Consider the following 19080-nt stretch of genomic DNA (forward strand, 5'->3'; position numbering starts at 1 on the left):
TGGGTCGATTATCAGGGGAGGGACCAGGGAATTAAATGGCGGTGAGGAGAGGTAAGATAAAGAGAAACAGTAGAGCGTTCATGTCAGACACTGAAAACCGCCCTTTGCAATTAAAGTGCAATTTACTGAGGAGTCTAATGCCTGTGACTTTAACAAAGAAGGAGGTTATTATAATTAGCGACATCTCAGATACAACCAAAAATACTGTCCTGACATTTTAAAAGCTCTATTCCCTCATTTGTTGTTTGATCGTTTCAGGGACCACCTCACACATTTAACCCCACATGGACCTGGAAGAGCAGAGTGAGAGCCTGAATGGACGCCGATGGCTGAGGAGGAGGAGGAAGGGGAGGGGGGGGGTTCCATACGGCTGAGGTCAGGCCACAGATCACCGGGCCTCATGACTGCAACAGCTAAGATACCCAGAGCTAACCCTCTACCGGAACTTTGTGCACTAAAAGCCTTTTTCATGCAAACTGCTAAAGGCTCAGGCTGATGTCCGTTTGGCCAGACTGCGCTTGATAACTTCAGAAGTGCAGCCTGACACTATGTTAACGAGCCAAAGGAAACTAACTTTAGCAGCAGATCAGGGAAAGACTAATGTAAAGGAAAATGCTCAGCCAAGACACTGTGCTTACCAGTATCTGTGTAGTTGTTCAGAGGTGTGAAGCTTTATATCAATCCACAGCACAAATTGGACTAACCATGAAAAGAAACAAAAAGAAAATGCAAACAAGCATAAGAAGGATACCCTCTGTTGTGTCAGAATGCCTGTATTTTCAGTGTTCATTTTTGTATGTCATCCCCGATGTTGTTATTGTTTTTTGATGGGAGGTAGCACGGTAAAGCTCGCTAGTGTAAACTAGATCAGGGCTGGGCTGACTGCGCTTCATGTGGCTGCGTGGTGCAGATTGTCAGGGAGTTGACAGCACCCACAACGAGCTTATTTACTTTGTGAGAGTGACACATCATCAGTTAAATCCATGATTTATTCAAGACAGCCAAAGTGCCCGCTAGCACAGCGCCTCTGTATGCACATACTGTATTCCTCTAATCCCTTCAAACTGCTTGTCGCTCTCATTGCTCGCCTCCCCTAAGTGAGCCCTTTACGCTCATTCACAGCCACTCATATTAACTCCACGTGCATACAGTTTTGCTGCTACATGCATACATCCACATGTGTTCAGTGTGTTCCTTCCCCTATCCTCATAATGCATTATACACCAAAACACAAATACTTCCTGCATGATCAATAACAAGCTCTGCTGCATCCCCTAAATTATAAACAGCTACCAGAGCCATAAAAATGGAGATCTGTTTCATCTCTTGGGTTCCCAGAATCGAGTCAAGCTCCAAGTTGTGAGGCAGTGTGTTTTGTGGAAGAAAGTTTTTTAGAGGAAATGTCTGTTGATAAATACATCAGCATGCAACAGTCCACTTGAGGATTTTTGTGTTCTCCTGCTGTGTGCAGTGAGAGTGAAGGAAGGAGCTTCAGGCAATAGTGCTGCCAGGCTGAACCTCTCTCCCTCACTACCAGGCCAATTGCAGACACTACAGGGGGGGGACAAGAAGTGCCACCATAATACGATCCTACACTGACTTCATCCTTAATAATCCCTCCACTCCATGTAGATTTGAAAAGAACAGTAGCCTTTCTGCCTGAAAACATTACTGACTCTACATGCCTCCTTTTCAGTCACTAATGCACACTTAATTGCTTTCAGATTTACAAAAAGATGAGTGGTTAAGATGGCTTTGCCTTCGTCATATCAGGGTCATAGGGTGCTTTCTGTTCTAAACTTAGCACAGTCAATGAATGCCTTAAAACCAAACTGAATCCACATTATCAAGAGGAGTTTTTCTGACACACACAAAGGACCTTTTGGTGTTTTTACATTCAGGGAAACAGGCGGCGTCAGGCTTGTGTCTTTGTCTATCAGCTTCTTTCAGACCCTGGATAGTCTTGTGGCTCATTTTGAAGACAGAGTAACTGGAATAATGGGAAGTGGAGAACACAGAGCGTGAGCTTCCATACAATGAAACCAGTCTAGGAGTGCGTTTATGAGTGAGGCTATGATGCTGGGATTGCTTCGAGGGACTAGGCATCTGAGAAATGAGAGGAAAGGTGCAAAGAAAATTCAGTTTATTGCTTGAGGGTTGGTGGGAGAGATCTACTTTGATGTGCCTGCAACAACAAAATCCCAGAAAGTGGACAAGAGGCTGTCTGAAACAAGCCAACTGTGGCTCTGTGTGAATCTCAGCAATCAAACCGCCTCATTTTTACAGAAAACACAGAAATACATGTTTAGGAATTCCTCTTAAACCTTACAAGTACACTCTGACCTCTCATATATGAGTTTGAAACCCAAGTGCTGCATTCATTATGGGCTCCTGCTCCAGGCGCTTAACGCTCACATTTGACATTATTCTCCTAGTTTTGATACTGTTGCTAGGGAACTGTCCCCAAGGACGCAGTTCCACAGGTTTGTAAGTTGGAAAGGTGATGTGCCGTTCATAATACAAATGCTAATAGCCTTAAGGGAAGCAAGAGAGCGCCTTGTTTCCAAAACACATCTCTCCTCTTTCTCATTCCATTCCCACCGAAGCGCTGTAGTTATTGAACGTAGTCATCAACATCTGAGAATTCTACAGCAGCGTAGGTTAAGAAGCAGCATTTCACATTGCAGCACAGTAATAACATGGTAATAAGGAGGTAAAAGTTTGATAGTAAAAAGGTAATAGCATCATGTCAGCTATGTAATTACCATAATATTTTGGAAACCTGCCAATGATAATATTTCATAAAGCTGAAATTCATCTCCCCTTGTTTTCCAGTAGTATAATCATTTTGAGTGCCATGAATTTTCACATGATTTTAAAGGTGCAGCCTCTAATATTCAAAGCTCATATCAGGACACTAATGTCATCATATTACCATTTTTAAGAAAAAATATTCCTCTGATAACAGGTTTATTATTTACAGACTGCCATATTGTCACCAAAATATTACTAAACTTTAAATAGTAATGTTTCTCCTCTTATTAACCTTTGTTTTTGGCCCCTGATTATCCTTAATTCAATATTAAACCGACACAGCTGGTGTAAATACTATGCTATACCCTGATTATTACAGCTTTATTATGACCATCTTAGCCCACCTGTTTTAGGTGCTTACAAATCCAAACAAGTAGCAGCTCAACTTGGAAAAAAAAAAAGAAAAAGAGAAGAAAAACAATGTTTTTTCATTGTCATTTATTTATTGGTACTCACAGATCTTATTATACATTAATGATCACCCAGCGCCCTCACACTTGTAACTCTATTCTCTTCTGTGTTAGTCCTTTGTGGATACATAAAGCGATATAACAGTGACAGTGTGTGAAAAAGAGAAGGAGGCATTCCCCATTGGGCTGCATGTCAACATTCATTATGTTTATTTTTAGACAATAAAGGGAGTAGATGAGAGGCAGAATGAAATAAATACACTAGGTGGGATTATGACAGCGTTAAATTACCATACACAGCTTGTCCTCACATTCCACTCGGCCGATGTTTGACAGGAGCGTCTAAATTGCTTTTGATGGTCACCCGGCTGCAGCAGAGTCTTATCTCTCTCTGACTGTGTGATCATCTGAGGTCTGATCAATGTACAATTTTCTGTACAGGCGGGGCAGCACAGCCAGCGGCCTCCGGCAAACCGCTCTCACAGACACACAGTAACAACACAAACCCTGCTCCCTGTAGCATGACTGAAGCTGTGATTGAAGAAAGGCTTTCCATAGAGACAGGACCCCCCCCCCCCCCAAGAGGATGCTGCAACAAGGCTACATATCGACCTCTGTTGCAGCATGTGGTCGGGCCGACATGCTAACGAGTCCCATCATTACTCTCCTGCCTTTGCGTCAGGCCCTCTGTGTTTGCTATCATGCTTGCAACAAGGACACATGCGCCTATATGTCACCTTGTACACGACAGAACAATGAATCACCTAACCTCAAACATCCTACCTTAAAACATGTATACACACACTTATACATTACTGGGTTTAAAATCACCATTAATATACCTCATTAACAACTCAAATGTTTCTGTTTTAATCATTTTGATTTCATGTTTCTGTCCACTCAGTCTGCACTTAAAACACTACTCGGTGTCTGAAGTTTTTAATCTGTAAAAAAAGTTTTCTGAAGTAAGGCTTTTTACTGTAATAAGTGGGTTACTGGCTGCTTTCTACTCTTTGTGTACAGAAATAAAAAACTTTGTATTTGGAATTAGCCTGTTTTTTATGTGCTTGCACTCATCCCTTTGAGAATTGAATAATGAAACTTGACTCAGAATGGTGCCAAAAATGAGCTGTTTATGTTAATTTTTTTCCTTTTGTTTATATTTGGATTTATATATGACAAAATCAATATTTCCTTTTTCTGTGTGAGCGTGGTTGTTTATCCTTGTTTTTTTTCTTCTGTTAACCCATCTGTAACCATCGTGCGTTTTTGTCTCTGAACTCCCTTTTAGGTCTATCTGTTACTGCTCTCGGCTTCTCCTGCAGCCTTTGGCTCTGCACTTTCAACCCATTGGTCTACATTGATTGAGTGTCTCCATTTCCTGCCTTATCACCGGAGGCTTTCTTCCTTTGGCCTTCCCTTCTTGGGCCCGGTGCAACAGTTGATTGACATTTGACCTTCTTTGTGCCTTTATCGCACTCCGATCGCTTGCTCACTACATTATCTTTGCCTGCGCTGGTGGGTGCTGGATCACTATCTTTATCTGTGTCTCGATTATCTGGTGCACCGTGCCCGTCCTCCAGAACCACAGCGCTATCTGTATTTTCATTATCTGAGCCCTCTACTGCAGCTCTCCCGCACTTTGGCTCTTTATTGCTCTGTTCTGTTCTCACATCTTGAATTTTCTCTGTTCCCGCATCATTCCCTCCCTCTGCTGCAGCGGGGTTGGCTTTCACTGAGCCTTCTTCCATCTTACCACCTTCATCTGCCTTCACATTTGCTTTGTTTTTTTCTTCTGCGTCTTTCTGTGCAGATTTTACATTCTTTTTTCTCGCTTTTTGTGCTGCAGCCTTAGCTCGTCTTCCTTCAGGTCCCCATTTCTCCTGTGTTGTATCCCAGTAATTCTTGTTCTGGAGGGAATGCATGGAACGGATGTTCTCACCCATTTTTTTCAGTTCCTGACGAACAAATGGTTTGAACTTTGGGTCCAGTTTCTCCACTGTGGCGAAGTCTCTCCGAGCTTCATCCTCGTTGCACAAGGCGGCGTGTGCTCGAGCCCGCTGGTACACCGCCTTAAAGTTACCTGTGGAAGGTTAGAAATGATAGAATTATTTAAGTGCAAAGACTGTAGGGGACAAGAGGAAAAGAAAGTTAAGATCAGGAGTTCAGTCATGCGATCAAGAGGTCAGAAAGAATAAAACTAAAAGGAGAAAGTAAAACAGAGGACTAGAAGGAGGGCAGGAATGAAATAACTGCACTGAATAACAGCAGCAAGACAGGGGACAGAACGTACAAGGCGAAAGTTGGGAAGAAGTAAATGAAGGGAAAAGGAAAGCTACGAACAATCATTTCACATCAGCCTCAACTATAAATAATTCAGTCATACAGAAACAAAAAAGAAAACAATGAATTCATTTTTGACTGTGATGTCCATGGGTGGGTGCCAGGGGAATGAAAGCGAGAGTTTCAGCAATGCGGGTGAGAGTGTTTGGTTTCTTTTTCCCTGGTAAACAGAAAGATCAAGGATTGTTGCGATGTGAAAGCAGGCGTTTGCTGAGGGCCAGGCAAGAGATCTTGTTATTTTTAAGCTCAAAAAGTGAAGGTGTGAGAGAAAAAAACGTAAAACAAAGTGTGTTTCAAGACTCATGTTCCTATTTCTATATCAAACTAAGACTTTTTTTTTTATTCTGTCTCTTGTTTCCCCAGTGAAAAATTCTACCCACACATAATGTTATATTACCTTTATGCTTTTTAAGTAAGTTGTTGTTTAGCTCCACCACCTGTTGGTATTGCTTTAGCTCGAGCATGCACTGGCTGAGGTTGAGATTCAGTGGAAGTCGAACTTTCTCCAGGGACTCCCAGTCTTCGCCACGTTGATCTACCTGTTGAGAGCACAGAGAAGACAAAATTGGAGGGAAGCTGGAAGGAAGAAGTGGTGATAAATGGAAGAGGATATACTGAAAAGATGAAACAAGGCACAGCAGAAAACAGAAATGAAGATGCGTAAGGAAGGTGTGAAAATGAAGAGGATTGGCTGTAGAAAATGATAGACAGCAGAAGTGAGAGGTAGAATAGAAGGAGGACAGTTGATGACAGAAGTGGGTGGATTGATGAGAGGAGGGAGTTTGTTGTGGGTGAAAGGTATGTGGGACTAGACAGTGAGGTGTCGCAAAGTACAGGAAGTTTAAGAAAGAAAAGAAGCACAGGCGAGTGCTGTCATAGTGATATCTCAGTGGATATCTCAGTTATTTTTAGCAGTCTTTCTCTGCTCTTCACTTCACTAGCACACCTACAATACCACAGCTGCTCTTCAGTGAAAAAGCAACAATGACAGATGATTATAGTTTACCAAAAACAGCGAGCCGCAATCCTTTTGTGCTTTCTGGCGCATTCAACTATTCATCACACTGAATGTACTGAACAGGGAATTGTTAATGTGTTGTGTATCAACACCTGACGTCCATCTGGACATCAACATCACAAAAGATCCAGTTTAGATTGAACTAGGTGGTGATGTGTGTGATGTGACAATCCAGAGATGGTGTAATACTTATTACCCTGCACGACAATCATATGTATTGTGGTTTACTGTCAGTTCTGTAGTACTTAAGGGGTGAAAAATGTGTAAATAATAAAAAAAAAAAAAAAAAGTGTGCTTAGCTTAGTGTCTCTGTAGCACACAAAAACTGAATGCAACATGACTGTGTGTGTCCTGTTATTCTAAAAGCTAGGGTCAAATCTGTTTAGGAAACAGACAAGTGTTGTATAAATATTGATTTATTACATAATATATATATATATAATATATTCATACTATTCCATTACTTCATGTAAGTAATTTCACTGACCTTTTTCTGAAGGAAGTCCACGTATTCTATGGCTTCCTTGAACTTGTCAGAAGCCTCTTTAAAGTGATTTTCTTTCACCAGGAAGTTTCCTTCGTCCTGCAGTAGCATAACCAGTCGCAACATCTGCTGCCAGTCCTTCCCCTCTGTTAATGCAGCGGCGTTCACACTGATCTCAGATGACCTAACTGCCTCTTGGCCACCTGTTTCATCAGTAGCTGGAACTGTTATCCTTTCATGTTCCTCTTTATGAACTCCTTCACCCCCTGTTGGAGATTCTTCTTTAGCTTTTTCTTCTGTCACTTCATCTTTAGTATCTTCTTTTTGTCTTTTCTCCTCTTCATCACCTTCCTCTTTCATCTCATTTTTCTCTAGCATGTTCCAGTACTGCTCCTTCTCCTCCCAGTACTTCTCCTTCAGGCGTTCTGACAGATTCTTCAGCTCTCTACTGACGAGCGAGGCCAGAGTAACATCCAGGTGTGCCACCATATTGTAGTCTCTCCGGGCCTCTTTTTCATTCCACACTGCAGCGTGGGCCTTTGCTCTCTTGTAATAGCCCTTCACACAGTCTACAAAGCAAAAAGACGAACACATGAGAAAACAGCAAGAGAGTAAATAAGACGCAGGCGTTAATAATATCATTAGTGTCAAACCAAGAGATATGTAATAATAAACCTCTGCTGTCTACTGTAGCCTAGTGGGTAATTTGTCATGTGTGCATGCTGCGCATTGTTAGTGTCTGAAGTGCATTTGTAACACAAAAACATGCAAAATGCTGCGTATTATTCTGTACTACAGCCTCATGTTTCTAAAATATATGCAGATACACACATGCTCGCTGTCTGTAATGGTCCTCTCCCACCAGAATGGGCTCATGTGCTTGGTTAAATCCATTTTTCAGTTCCTCAGCATTAAATTTCCCTCTGTGCTAAATCTTCATTCAGCCAAAATTTAAACAGATTTCTTTGCTGCCTCTAGCAAAAGCAGAGACACTGCAGCAAGCTTCAACTGGGACAAGTAGGTTGAAGGCATGAAGCAGAGAACTGGAGTGCCTGATGCAAACAACATGACAGGAGGAACAACAGCTGGGAGAGCATAATACAGGTAAAGTGGAAACGAAATGAAGCCAAAAAGTGTGATGATGATGATGAAGCGGACTGCAGCTATGTGACAGCAGGAGCAGTGGAGCTCGGAAATTCCTGCCCACCGTTTCCACAAAAGTATTTCACTCACAAGCAAGTTCATACGCCCATCTTCCTCCTGTCACACTGCCTCAAACACACACACACACACACACACGAACGAACACGCACATAAGAAGAAAAATATAAAACTGGGAATCCAGGCCAGAGTGTAAAATAAAGCCTGCCTCAGTGGATGCTGTCTCCGGGCGAGGGGCATAATTCATAAGGCTCTGAAGTAGACACTTTGCCAGCATGTGAGTTCCTCTAGGATTATATGAGTAGCCATGGGTATGACAGTACAACTCCCAAGCCTGCTTCAACAATAAAAGCCAGGGTTACATCAACCTCAGCCCTCCTACACGCTCGATATACGGCCACAACATGCAACATCCACTGCTGTAAAAATCCCAAGCATTGTACTCATATCTGTCAGCTTGACATATTTTAAAATTATCACTGGTCACATATTTCACTTTCAGCAGTGAAAAGTTGCTGTATGAAGGTGAGGTTGATGATATCTGATCATAGTACTTGCTGCTCTAATCAGTTAGGGAAATCCTTTACTTGGTTTTTACCCCTTGGCTGGGGGGTATTGTAATCAATCTGTCTGTCTGTCCGTCTGTCCATTCAACGACATAATCACATTATCTGAAGAATGCATTGAGATATCTGCACCAAAATTCTACTGTGGATGCATCTTGGCATGGAGCAGAAGCCTATTGAAAATGGGTGACCTTGACCTACTTTTTCAAGATCAAATGGCCTTTTGCCTTGTGCAGTTATAATATCTGAGTACTTTCAAAAGTAAATATGTATGTAACTAGAAAAGCACCCAGAGAGCGCAGACTTCCGTCAAGGCAGAACAGTCCGCCCCCCGATCACCACCAAAATGTAATCATTTGTTCCTTGTGCCAGTATCAACATTTCCTGAAAATTTCATCAAAATCTGTCCGTAACTTTTTGACTTGTCTTGCTAACAGACAAACAAACAGACAAACCCCAATGAAAACATAACCTCTTTGGCGGAGGTAATAAGTTTTACACAAAGACAATCTGATCTAAATTATAGGGCAGTAACTTTCAACAGGATCTTACACTATTATTTTTTGACGTGCACACTTACTTTTTATTTGCTCTGTTTCTTTCTTTCTTTCTTTTTTTCTTTTCTTTTTTCCTTTTTTTTTTTTACAAATAATGTTCCTGTCCTAACAGCTCAATAATTTCAGACTATGAAGATTATATTTGGGCCATAATTGATGCATTTCATCTTAAAATATTTCATATGTTATCCAGTTTTAACCCCACCTCCCCATGTTCGCACTAGAAAACAGAAAACCCCTTTGAAGAGATCTCACAGTAGCCCATGTCATATCAGGTAAATACAGAGGTGCTGAAAATATCCAGGTTTTCTTTCTGTACTAGAGCTGGCGAACACACAACTCTGGAAACAAAAGACTTTGGGAACAAAAGAAGGACTGTCTTGATGCCAGCTGTTAACAGCCCACCCTATCCACAGGCAGGAGTCTTTTAATCGAAATTTCAACAAGAAAGCTGTGGGCATACTTCCAAAGACATTCAGTTTTGCTGATATTATGGCACATTAGGGAGAACATTTTGGTAATGTTTGAACTGAACCCGCTATCGGCTCAGGGCCTTGGTGGCATTTCTCTAAAGAAACAGCCTAGACAGAATAAATTCATGTTCTTGCCCCAATCTTACATGAATAAATGCAAATATAATCTGTAAAAGAAATGAATATTAAATATATATATATTCTTTATAACCAGTCTCTCAAGGTTAGACATTTAAGAACAAGCCTTAAAGGTATAAAGTATTTCTCTAAAGATTTTCTAAAACTTTAGACCTCTGTAAGTTACTACTTCAAAAATGTATGGGTTAAAATAGCCTGCAAATATTTTAAAGACATTAAACTCAAACAGTGAACAAATGTAGGTCTGTGCTGATATCATACCCATTTTTATTTTTCAGAATTTTCAGCAAAGTATCCGTGAGGTTACAGAAACAGGAAGCCAGTAATAGTCTATATTTCTGTTTTAAATCCCTACAGGGGAAAGTCAGTGTGTAAGTACTATCCACTCCTATTTAAGTGCCTGTGTGTGTACATAGTAAAAGAAAATTTCTGCTTGGTTAAGTGTCTCTCCAGAAAAGAAAAAGACAAAATGAGTTTTAATGGCAAAACGAGGATTTGTAATCATAATCCATACAATCCTATCTAACGTACTTGGAGGAAGCATTACCTTTGTGTTTCTCCAGCAGTTCATCGGTATGTTCTATAACTTCATAATACTCTTCCAACTCCAGCATGCACTGGCAGTAGTTCAGCTCCAGCGGGACGATCATTCGACCCAAGTTTATATAGTCTATATCACCCGGCATCTCCTACACACACACACACACACACGAACAAGAACAAGAATGTTACAAGTGCTCCTATGTTGCTTGCTGTCTCCTGTACAGTGTTTTAATGATTTATATGAAACTCTGTGCTTTATGTGAATTTGAAAGACCCCAATGTTAAACTCGTGAGCATGCTGAATACTACTGAAATGTGCAAAAAAAAAAAAAAAAAAATCCTTCACTCCCTTATCACAACATCTCATATACAGGTTATCTCCCCCTAGTTTTCCTGTATCCTTGTATCCCCTTTGAATGTGAGACTTCTGCACAGCCCTTCTCCTCTTTGCCAGCCCTCCCACCCCACCGCCTGCAATCAAGGACATGAAGAAGCAGAGCAAAACAGGAAAACAGGAATCTCCCACTGGAGAACAGGAGTTGTGTGCTCCAAAAACCTCAAATCAGAGAAAAACCTCTGAATTCATAAATCTGCACATCACTCAGTTCCTGTCTCCATCCCATCTTTTCTCTCTCCACTCACTCTGGACTGGACTGTTTTCAGCAGCAGGACGGCCTCTTTGTACTTGCTGGCGGCCTCTCTGAATTCTCTCCGTTTGACCAGTGCATTGCCCTGCATGTGGAGGATTGGCACCATCTGCAGCTTCTCATCCTTCTCCATCATCCACGACTCTCTCTGGTAGGACATAGGGTCTCCCACCTGCAAGCAGCAGGGGCACCAAGACAGAACAACATGATGAAGGTGGAAAAAAAAAACCCCACTTCAACCACAGAAGCATTAATAATAGGTACATAGAATTGTCAGCGTGTGCGGGAAAAAGCTTTGTGAAACTATCAGTGACGATGTTAATTTAGTGCAGCTGCTGTACCCCCCTGCTGAGTTATAATCTTGTTCTGGATAATATATTATTTCAAAGCACAAAGCAGAAAGAGAGTTGGGTTTTGTCAGCGGTGTCACTGAAGTTTAGAAAATACTGTGCAGGACTGATTCAGTTCTAGAGGAGTGTTGAATAAACAGGTAAATATGTCTTTTCACTGTCAAAATATGTTTACAGATGCTATATCTGTAGGAAACAGTGGGAGACAGCTGAATACTTTTCTTCTCTATCCAGTATGATGTGATTATTTTACCCTGATGGTTTACCTGTAACAGTTCCATGATAAATATGAGGGGCTGAGGCGTCCTCATCAGTTCATCCAGTTCTGGAAATCCAGTGGAGTGGTAGTGGAACAGGTTTCCCATTCCACACATGTGTCTCTGGCCTTCAAGGGGGTCTCTGCCCTGAGCAATCAGCCTCATTCCTTTAGACACAATGGGGTACAGCCCTGTGTGCTGACAAATGAACACAACAACAAAAACATAACTACACACATTAAACATTGGAGCCCTCCATCATGTCAGCCCCTCGGTGCTACCAGCCCGTGCCAATCAGGCCTTCTAGGAATCTACGAGAAGTCGCCACAATTTTACTTGCAAATGAGATTTTCCTGCAGAAGGAAAACACAAAAAGACTGTGCAAATGTTAATGTTTTCACAATTGTTGTTTGTGTTTATATTATCGAGCATGTAGGAGGCTATGGAGGGTTGATTCATGTGCATCTTAATGAGAAGCAAAAGCCTCCCTTTCCTCACTGATGAAGACTCATTAGGACCTCTTTGGAGGGTCTCATTACTGGGTGTACAGTACAGGCCAAAAGTTTGGACACACCTTCTCATTCTTTGCATTTTCTTTATTTTCATGACTATTTACATTGTAGATTCTCACTGAAGGCATCAAAACTATGAATGAACACATGTGGAATTATGTACTTAACAAAAAAGTGTGAAATAACTGAAAACATCTCTTATATTCTAGTTTCTTCAAAGTAGCCACCCTTAGCTCTGATGACTGTTTTGCACACTCTTGGCATTCTCTTGATGAGCTTCAAGAGGTAGTCACCTGAAATGGTTTCCTAACAGTCTTGAAGAAGTTCCCAGAGATGCTTAGCACTTGTTGGCCCTTTTGCCTTCACTCTGCGGTCCAGCTCACCCCAAACCATCTCGATTGGGTTCAGGTCCGGTGACTGTGGAGGCCAGGTCATCTGGCGCAGCACTCCATCACTCTCCTTCTTGGTCAAATATCCCTCACACAGCCTGGAGGTGTGTTTGGGGTCATTGTCCTGTTGAAACATAAATGATGGTCCAACTAAACGCAAACCGGATGGAATGGCATGTCACTTCAGGATGCTGTGGTAGCCATGCTGATTCAGGTTGCCTTCAATCTTGAATAAATCCCCAACAGCGTCACCAGCAAAGCACCCCCACACCATCACACCTCCCCCTCCATGCTTCACGGTGGGAACCAGGCATGTAGCATCCATCTGTTCACCTTTTCTGCGTTGCACAAAGACACGGCGGTTTCTTGGCCCAAATAAATCTCTTCTGTTTGTTGCCTCTCCTGAGCAGTGGTTTCCTAGCAGCTATTTGACCATGAAGGCCTGATTCACGCAGTCTCCTCTTAACAGTTGTTGTAGAGATGTGTCTGCTGCTAGAGCTCTGTGTGGTATTCATCTGGTCTTTAATCTGAGCTGCTGTTAATTTGTGATTTCTGAGGCTGGTGACTCAGATGAACTTATCTTCAGCATCGGAGATGACTCTTGGTCTTCCTTTCCTGGGGCGGTCCTCATGTGAGCCAGTTTCGTTGGAGCGCTTGATGGTTTTTGCGACTGCACTTGGGGACACATTCAAAGTTTTTGAAATTTTCTAGACTGACTGACCTTCATTTCTTAAAGTAATGATGGCCACTTGTTTGTCTTTACTTAGCTGATTGGTTCTCGCCATAATATGCATTCTAACAGTTGTCCAATAGGGCTGTCAGCTGTGCATCAACCTGACTTCTGCACAACACAACTGATGGTCCCAACCCCATCAATAAGGCAAGAAATTCCACTAAGTAACCCTGACAAGGCACAGCTATGAAGTGAAAACCATTTCAGGTGACTACCTCTTGATGCTCATCAAGAGAATGCCAAGGGTGTGCAAGGCAGTCATCAGAGCTAAGGGTGGCTACTTTGAAGAAACTAGAATATAAGAGATGTTTTCAGTTATTTCACACTTTTTTGTTAAGTACATAATTCCACATGTGTTCATTCATAGTTTTGATGCCTTCAGTGAGAATCTACAATGTAAATAGTCATGAAAATAAAGAAAATGCGAAGAATGAGAAGGTGTGTCCAAACTTTTGGCCTGTACTGTATGTATGTATAGACTGTAGCCCAACTTACAACAGCGTCACACCAAAACTCAGCCACCTCTCCGATCCTCATGGATGTCAGCAGCGTCTCCCACACTTCCATCTTGAACATCTTTCCGACAAAGATCTCAGCTGGTCTGCCCGCCAATCGACTGTCATCAATGACCGTACGCTCAAAGTTGTCCAGCAGTGTCTGGAAATGGAAAACCAGCTGATACAGAGAGAGAACAAGAGGAATAAGAATTTGACTTTATTTCATAAAATCAGTATCAGTATCTTTGTTTGAACCATGTTATTTTTTTTATGCACACTATGTGATTCATATACATTATCAGATCATCAAAAGTCAACAAAAACAATGGTTATTACTCAAGTACTAACTCCTGTGTGTATCATGTGACTAAAACAGACAGAAAAGAAAACATGGAATGCCTAAAAGCACTGTTTTTGTCAGTACAATGCCATAGATATTGATGTAAGAACTACAGTGATTTTGGTTATTATCAAGAAAACCATGGAAAATGGGCAGATATCAGCTCTGAAATTAAACTCTTATGAGCTATTTTTGTTGTTATCATTATGTCATCATTATATTTGTCCAAACAAATGTACCTTTAGTTGTACCAGGCATTGAAATTAACAAAAAATTGAAGAAAACAAGGGTGGTCCAGTAATGTTTTTTTCCATAACTGTACACATATATGTAAAGGAGTCACACAGGCTTTACTGTACCTGAGTATATTTATGCTGGCTCCATGTAACTGTGTGTTTATAGCTTGACAGATTGTGTATAATAACTGGGAATCACCTCTCCAGGGAGGCAACACACACCCACACACACTGTAATGCAGACACGCAGGTAATACTGGAAATTCATGCTGGCATTGTCATGGAAAATGTTTGTCACAGTGTCCAGGCTTGGTGCCATATGGCTGGATGTGACTAGGAAGCAGAAAACTCGGCGACCAGTGGATCAGTGCATGAACAGAAACACAGACATGGTGCCAAAAAACATGTTGCAATTTGGTTGACCAAATGTTTGCTCTGTGTGTAAGAGCCAGATACTGAATAATTTCCTCACATTATGAATAATTCAGTGGTCTAACTGATGTGGGCAATGGATCACAACACTAAAAATAGACGTTTTAATGTGGAATAATTACATCACAATGGTAATTATGAAATGACTAAAGCACTGGGTTTAGATTGAATAATTATTTATATAATCAGGTCATTATCTATGACTCACCTTTGTCCCAGGAGGGAAGTGAGGCAGTGGTCCAGTGCCTCCAGCCAGAATCTTCTTCTTCACTCCGTGGTGGTTGAGAAGGTATGTCTCCTCCATTGTCAGCAGAAAAAGTGTGTGCTTTTCTGAGATTTCTTTTTGCTGTGTTCTTCTGGCTTTCTAATTAGCCCAGAGGAGAGCGCCTTGGCTGGTTTGCTGCTCTCTGACAGATGGCAGGATTAGCCAGGGTTTGGAGATGGCCACTTTAATCTGACGAGCTAATCCCTTGCCTACCCCTGCGATTGGTGGGACAATCCCTGCAGGATTGGAGCTGGAGAGGCGGGGATGACCACTGGCCCTGAATAACGTGGACAAGAAGGCTCCAGATTGCTCTTGAACATCTAAAGATCATTCTGGAAGGAAAGTAATCTTATGACATAATGATGGCACTTCTGCCCGGCCACAGAGTGAGGCCTGCGTGTCATTTGAGGAGACTGCACAGGAAGCAGCCAAGCAAACTGAATTTTAGGCCAAATGTACAGTCAGATTTAGATACACTAAGAATAATATACTGTACTGTGCAAAAGTCTTAGGTAGACTTTAGTTTTGTTGTTTTTGCAGGGCTGTGATGGGCATGTTTCTTTATTTCTAACAAGAAATATGCCAGAAACATGGAGAATATTGAAACTCACACAATGCATTTTAGTTTTTAATACTGTTTACATATTTGCTGTGTATTCCAGTTGAACATATTAGATAGATAGACAGACAGACAGACAGACAGACAGACAGACAGACAGACAGACAGACAGACAGACAGACAGACAGACAGACAGACAGACAGATAGATAGATAGATAGATAGATAGATAGATAGATAGATAGATAGATAGATAGATAGATAGATAGATAGATAGATAGATAGATAGATAGATAGATAGATAGATAGATAGATAGATAGATAGATAGATAGATAGGGAAATTCAAAAATTCAGCAGCTTTGCATACAGCACAAGAAGACAAAAAAACAGACAGAGCAGAACAGGTGGGTTGGCATTAAGGTTAGTATATACTCTAAAAAACTTGCTAAAGAACTTACTGTAAGAAAAACTTCCTGTATTGGATTATAACAATGACTGAGAAATGCATATGTGTGGTCATGCATTTAAGAAAAAAAGAAAAAAAAAAGAATATTATAGAAGTTATATGGAAAGAGAAAAGTATAAAAGACCATTAAAGCCTAAGGGACATTCTGAACGTGTGCAATATAACACAAGATTATTTAAGAAAACATCCGGAGAATTGACCCAAGAGAATTGAAAATTTAATGAACCCAAATGGAGGTCACATTAAATACTGACTATACCTGCAGAAGCTGTTAAGTTCTGAATTCATTAAGTTATTTTGTGTGTGTGTGTGTGTGTGTGTGTGTGTGTGTGTGTGTGTGTGTGTGTGTGTGTGTGTGTGTGTGTTTGAATACGGTGCATATTTTCTACTTATTTTTTGTTAGAAATTAAGACACGAGTTCATATCAACCCTGCAAAAACAACAAAGCTTAAGACTGTCTGACTTGTGCACAGTACTATATACAGCTCTGGAAAGAAGTAAGAGACCACTGCAAAATTATCACTTCCTCTGATTTTACCATTTATAGGTATGTGTTTGAGTAAAATGAACATTTGTGTTTGACTCTCTAAACTACCGACAACATTTCTCCCAAATTTCAAATAAAAATACTGTTATTTAGAGCATGTATTTGCAGAACATGACACGTGGTCAAAATAACAAAAAGATACAGGTGTTTTCAGATCTCAAATAATGCAAAGAAAACACGTTCATATTCATTTCTAAACAACACAATATTAATGTTGTAACTTGGGAAAAGTTCAGACATCAGTATTTGGTGGAATAACCCTGATTTTCACTGACTGCTTTCACCTGTCTTGGCTCTCCACCATTGATGTTGGATGACTTTATGCAGCTCCTGGTGTAGAAATTCAAGAAGCTCAGCAATGTTTGATGGCTTGTGATCATCCATCTTCTTCTGCATTATATTCCAGAAGTTTTCAAAGTGGGTTCAGGTCTGGAGATTGGTCTGGCCATGACAGGGTCTTCATCTGGTGGTGCGTCATCCACACCTTTATTGATCTAGCTGAGGCCAGGAGCATTGTCCTGATAGAAAAACCAGTCCTCAGAGTTTGGGAACAATGTCAGAGCAGAAGTCCAGTAGTTTTCAATAGTTATTTTTTTGGATTCCAGTTACTTTTGCAGTACTAATAGCACTGTTTTTGCCTATTGTAAGAAGATAGTGATGGCCACAGTAGTGGTTTTTATACTTCTCCCTCTTAAATAAGACATGGATCAGGTGTTTATTCAGTAGAATAAGGTGTGTTTGAGTTGGAATTCAACAGACACAGGAATGGAATGGCTGTCATACATGCACACATGCTGATTTCAGAAGAAATTGCAGTGGTCTCTTAATTTTTTCCAGAGCTGTATATGCTAAATACATCAAAAACATAAATAAAAGTTTAGTAAACACTGTTAAATCTTGTGAGAAATGTTAATCTACACACAGATAATCCTGCAATGATACACAGATGTCTATCTACTACATGTAAATTCATCGACAGCTATTGTTTGACTATTTTTAACCAATGAAGACCCAAACAGCTACTGGCAACCAAAAGCATCTACTGATCTAAAATGTTTAACAACTTCTGAACCACTAAACCTGAAGTTTCTGATCAATATGTTGAAGTAATGCAGATAAAATACAGTTTGTCATCTTTTCATGGTCATCAGATATGACCCATGTGGACGTTCAGAGGTGCCATAGTGGAAACACCTTCACCTTCTAGAACATTAATTCACCAGTAAAACCCATGGAGTTGGATCAGTGACAGTGGATGGACATACATGGTTTATGTTCAGTTAATGATAGATTTTACAGAAAAAGTCACTTTTTCTTCAGTTTTCTCTGTTTCTGATAGAATAACCCACAACTTTAATCTTAGCTTTTATGAACATCTACATTATCAGTACATTAAATATAGGAAAATACCAGATTTACACTGAAAAAACACAAAATACAGAGGATAATATTTTTTAAAAATGGTAATAAATCACTTTAAAAAGATTATATAGACAGAAAAAAATCATTTGGGAACTGACACAGAAGTAGCACTGGGTCTTTATGGGTTAACAAAAGAATTTTTTGGTTTATTTTAATCCTCTTTGGCACTTTGGTCACTTGAACATCTTTGGATTTTGGACCAAATAAGACATTTGAGAATGTCAGCCTTGGTTTCAAGAAACACCTTATTTACACAGTTTTTTTTTTTTTTTTTAATATTTTATAAACTGAATCTATTGATAAATCAAGGAAAATAACTGTTAGCTACAGGCTGACAGAAAAGGAATGTGAATGATCAGCCTTCAGTGATAGGAGCAAGTCGCGCATGTGAACGCAACAAAAAAGTCTGGAGTCTTATTGTCTCCATTAAGTCCTAAGTTTCTGATTCAGGTGAAAATGAAATCAATTTATATATATCCTTTATTTAACCAGGTAAAAAAAGCCTCATTGAGATTGCAAATCTCTTTTTCAAGAGTGACCTGGCCAAGAAAAGCAGCAAAATACACAGTTTCTGACAAGACAAAATCAACACATAATAAAAAAAAAACAAAACAACTTACAATCCATAGTGACAAAACAATCATTTGTGCAAGTTTAAAAACAGTTACATTGACCGAGCTCACTGATTTCCCACTCCTTTAAAACAGCTTTCAATTCACTTATAGTAACAAGTTCAGATAGATGTAGGTTTTTTTGCAGGACATTTCATGCAGAGGGGGCAGCATATTGAAATGCAGTCTTACCCAGCTCTGTTCTGGCTCTACGAACCACCATCACTAGGAACTCACCAATTTGAGTCACTGCTGGAAACTGAGCAGACGAGTCAAGTCATTGCAAGTGATGAGTCACTTCCAGGTCTAC

The 19080-nt window shown here is 40.5% G+C and overlaps 2 protein-coding genes across 4 annotated transcripts in view; one reads left to right on the forward strand and one right to left on the reverse strand.

Annotated features, from left to right (window-relative positions):
* The window catches only part of drp2 (dystrophin related protein 2), a 105658-nt gene extending 101479 nt beyond the window's left edge, over window positions 1-4179 (forward strand). For both annotated transcript variants that reach the window (XM_030144770.1, XM_030144769.1), the window contains one exon: window positions 259-4179. In XM_030144770.1, the coding sequence (XP_030000630.1) occupies window positions 259-278 (20 nt within the window). In that variant the 3' untranslated portion in view covers window positions 279-4179. The remainder of the gene's footprint in view (window positions 1-258) is intronic.
* Window positions 3418-15330, reverse strand: LOC115426647 (myb-like protein X). Of its 2 annotated transcripts, none has more exons than XM_030144772.1 (8): window positions 15109-15330; window positions 13891-14070; window positions 11771-11959; window positions 11150-11326; window positions 10512-10653; window positions 7073-7638; window positions 5965-6106; window positions 3418-5307 (listed from the first exon to the last, which is right to left on the reverse strand). In XM_030144772.1, the coding sequence occupies exons 1-8, from the start codon at window positions 15202-15204 to the stop codon at window positions 4580-4582; spliced, it is 2220 nt and encodes a 739-aa protein (XP_030000632.1). In that variant the 5' UTR covers window positions 15205-15330; the 3' UTR covers window positions 3418-4579. The 2 variants fall into 2 exon arrangements, with proteins under 2 accessions (XP_030000632.1, XP_030000631.1); XM_030144771.1 differs by having other exon boundaries at window positions 5965-6109.
* Window positions 15331-19080: the final 3750 nt, after the last annotated feature.

The sequence above is a fragment of the Sphaeramia orbicularis genome, chromosome 10 (genome assembly GCF_902148855.1).
Source record: "Sphaeramia orbicularis chromosome 10, fSphaOr1.1, whole genome shotgun sequence".
Classification (NCBI taxonomy): domain Eukaryota; kingdom Metazoa; phylum Chordata; class Actinopteri; order Kurtiformes; family Apogonidae; genus Sphaeramia; species Sphaeramia orbicularis.

Bases quoted from the DNA above. Each gene is read 5' to 3' on its own strand.
- LOC115426647 (XM_030144771.1), bottom strand. From the start codon at position 15,204: ATGGAGGAGACATACCTTCTCAACCACCACGGAGTGAAGAAGAAGATT. The intron at 10,654-11,149 runs GTGAGTGGAGAG...GTGTGTGTGTAG, and splicing joins TGAAAACAGTCCAGTCCAGA to GAGATGCCGGGTGATATAGA. The intron at 5,308-5,964 runs GTAATATAACAT...AACCTTCCACAG, and splicing joins CTTACTTAAAAAGCATAAAG to GTAACTTTAAGGCGGTGTAC.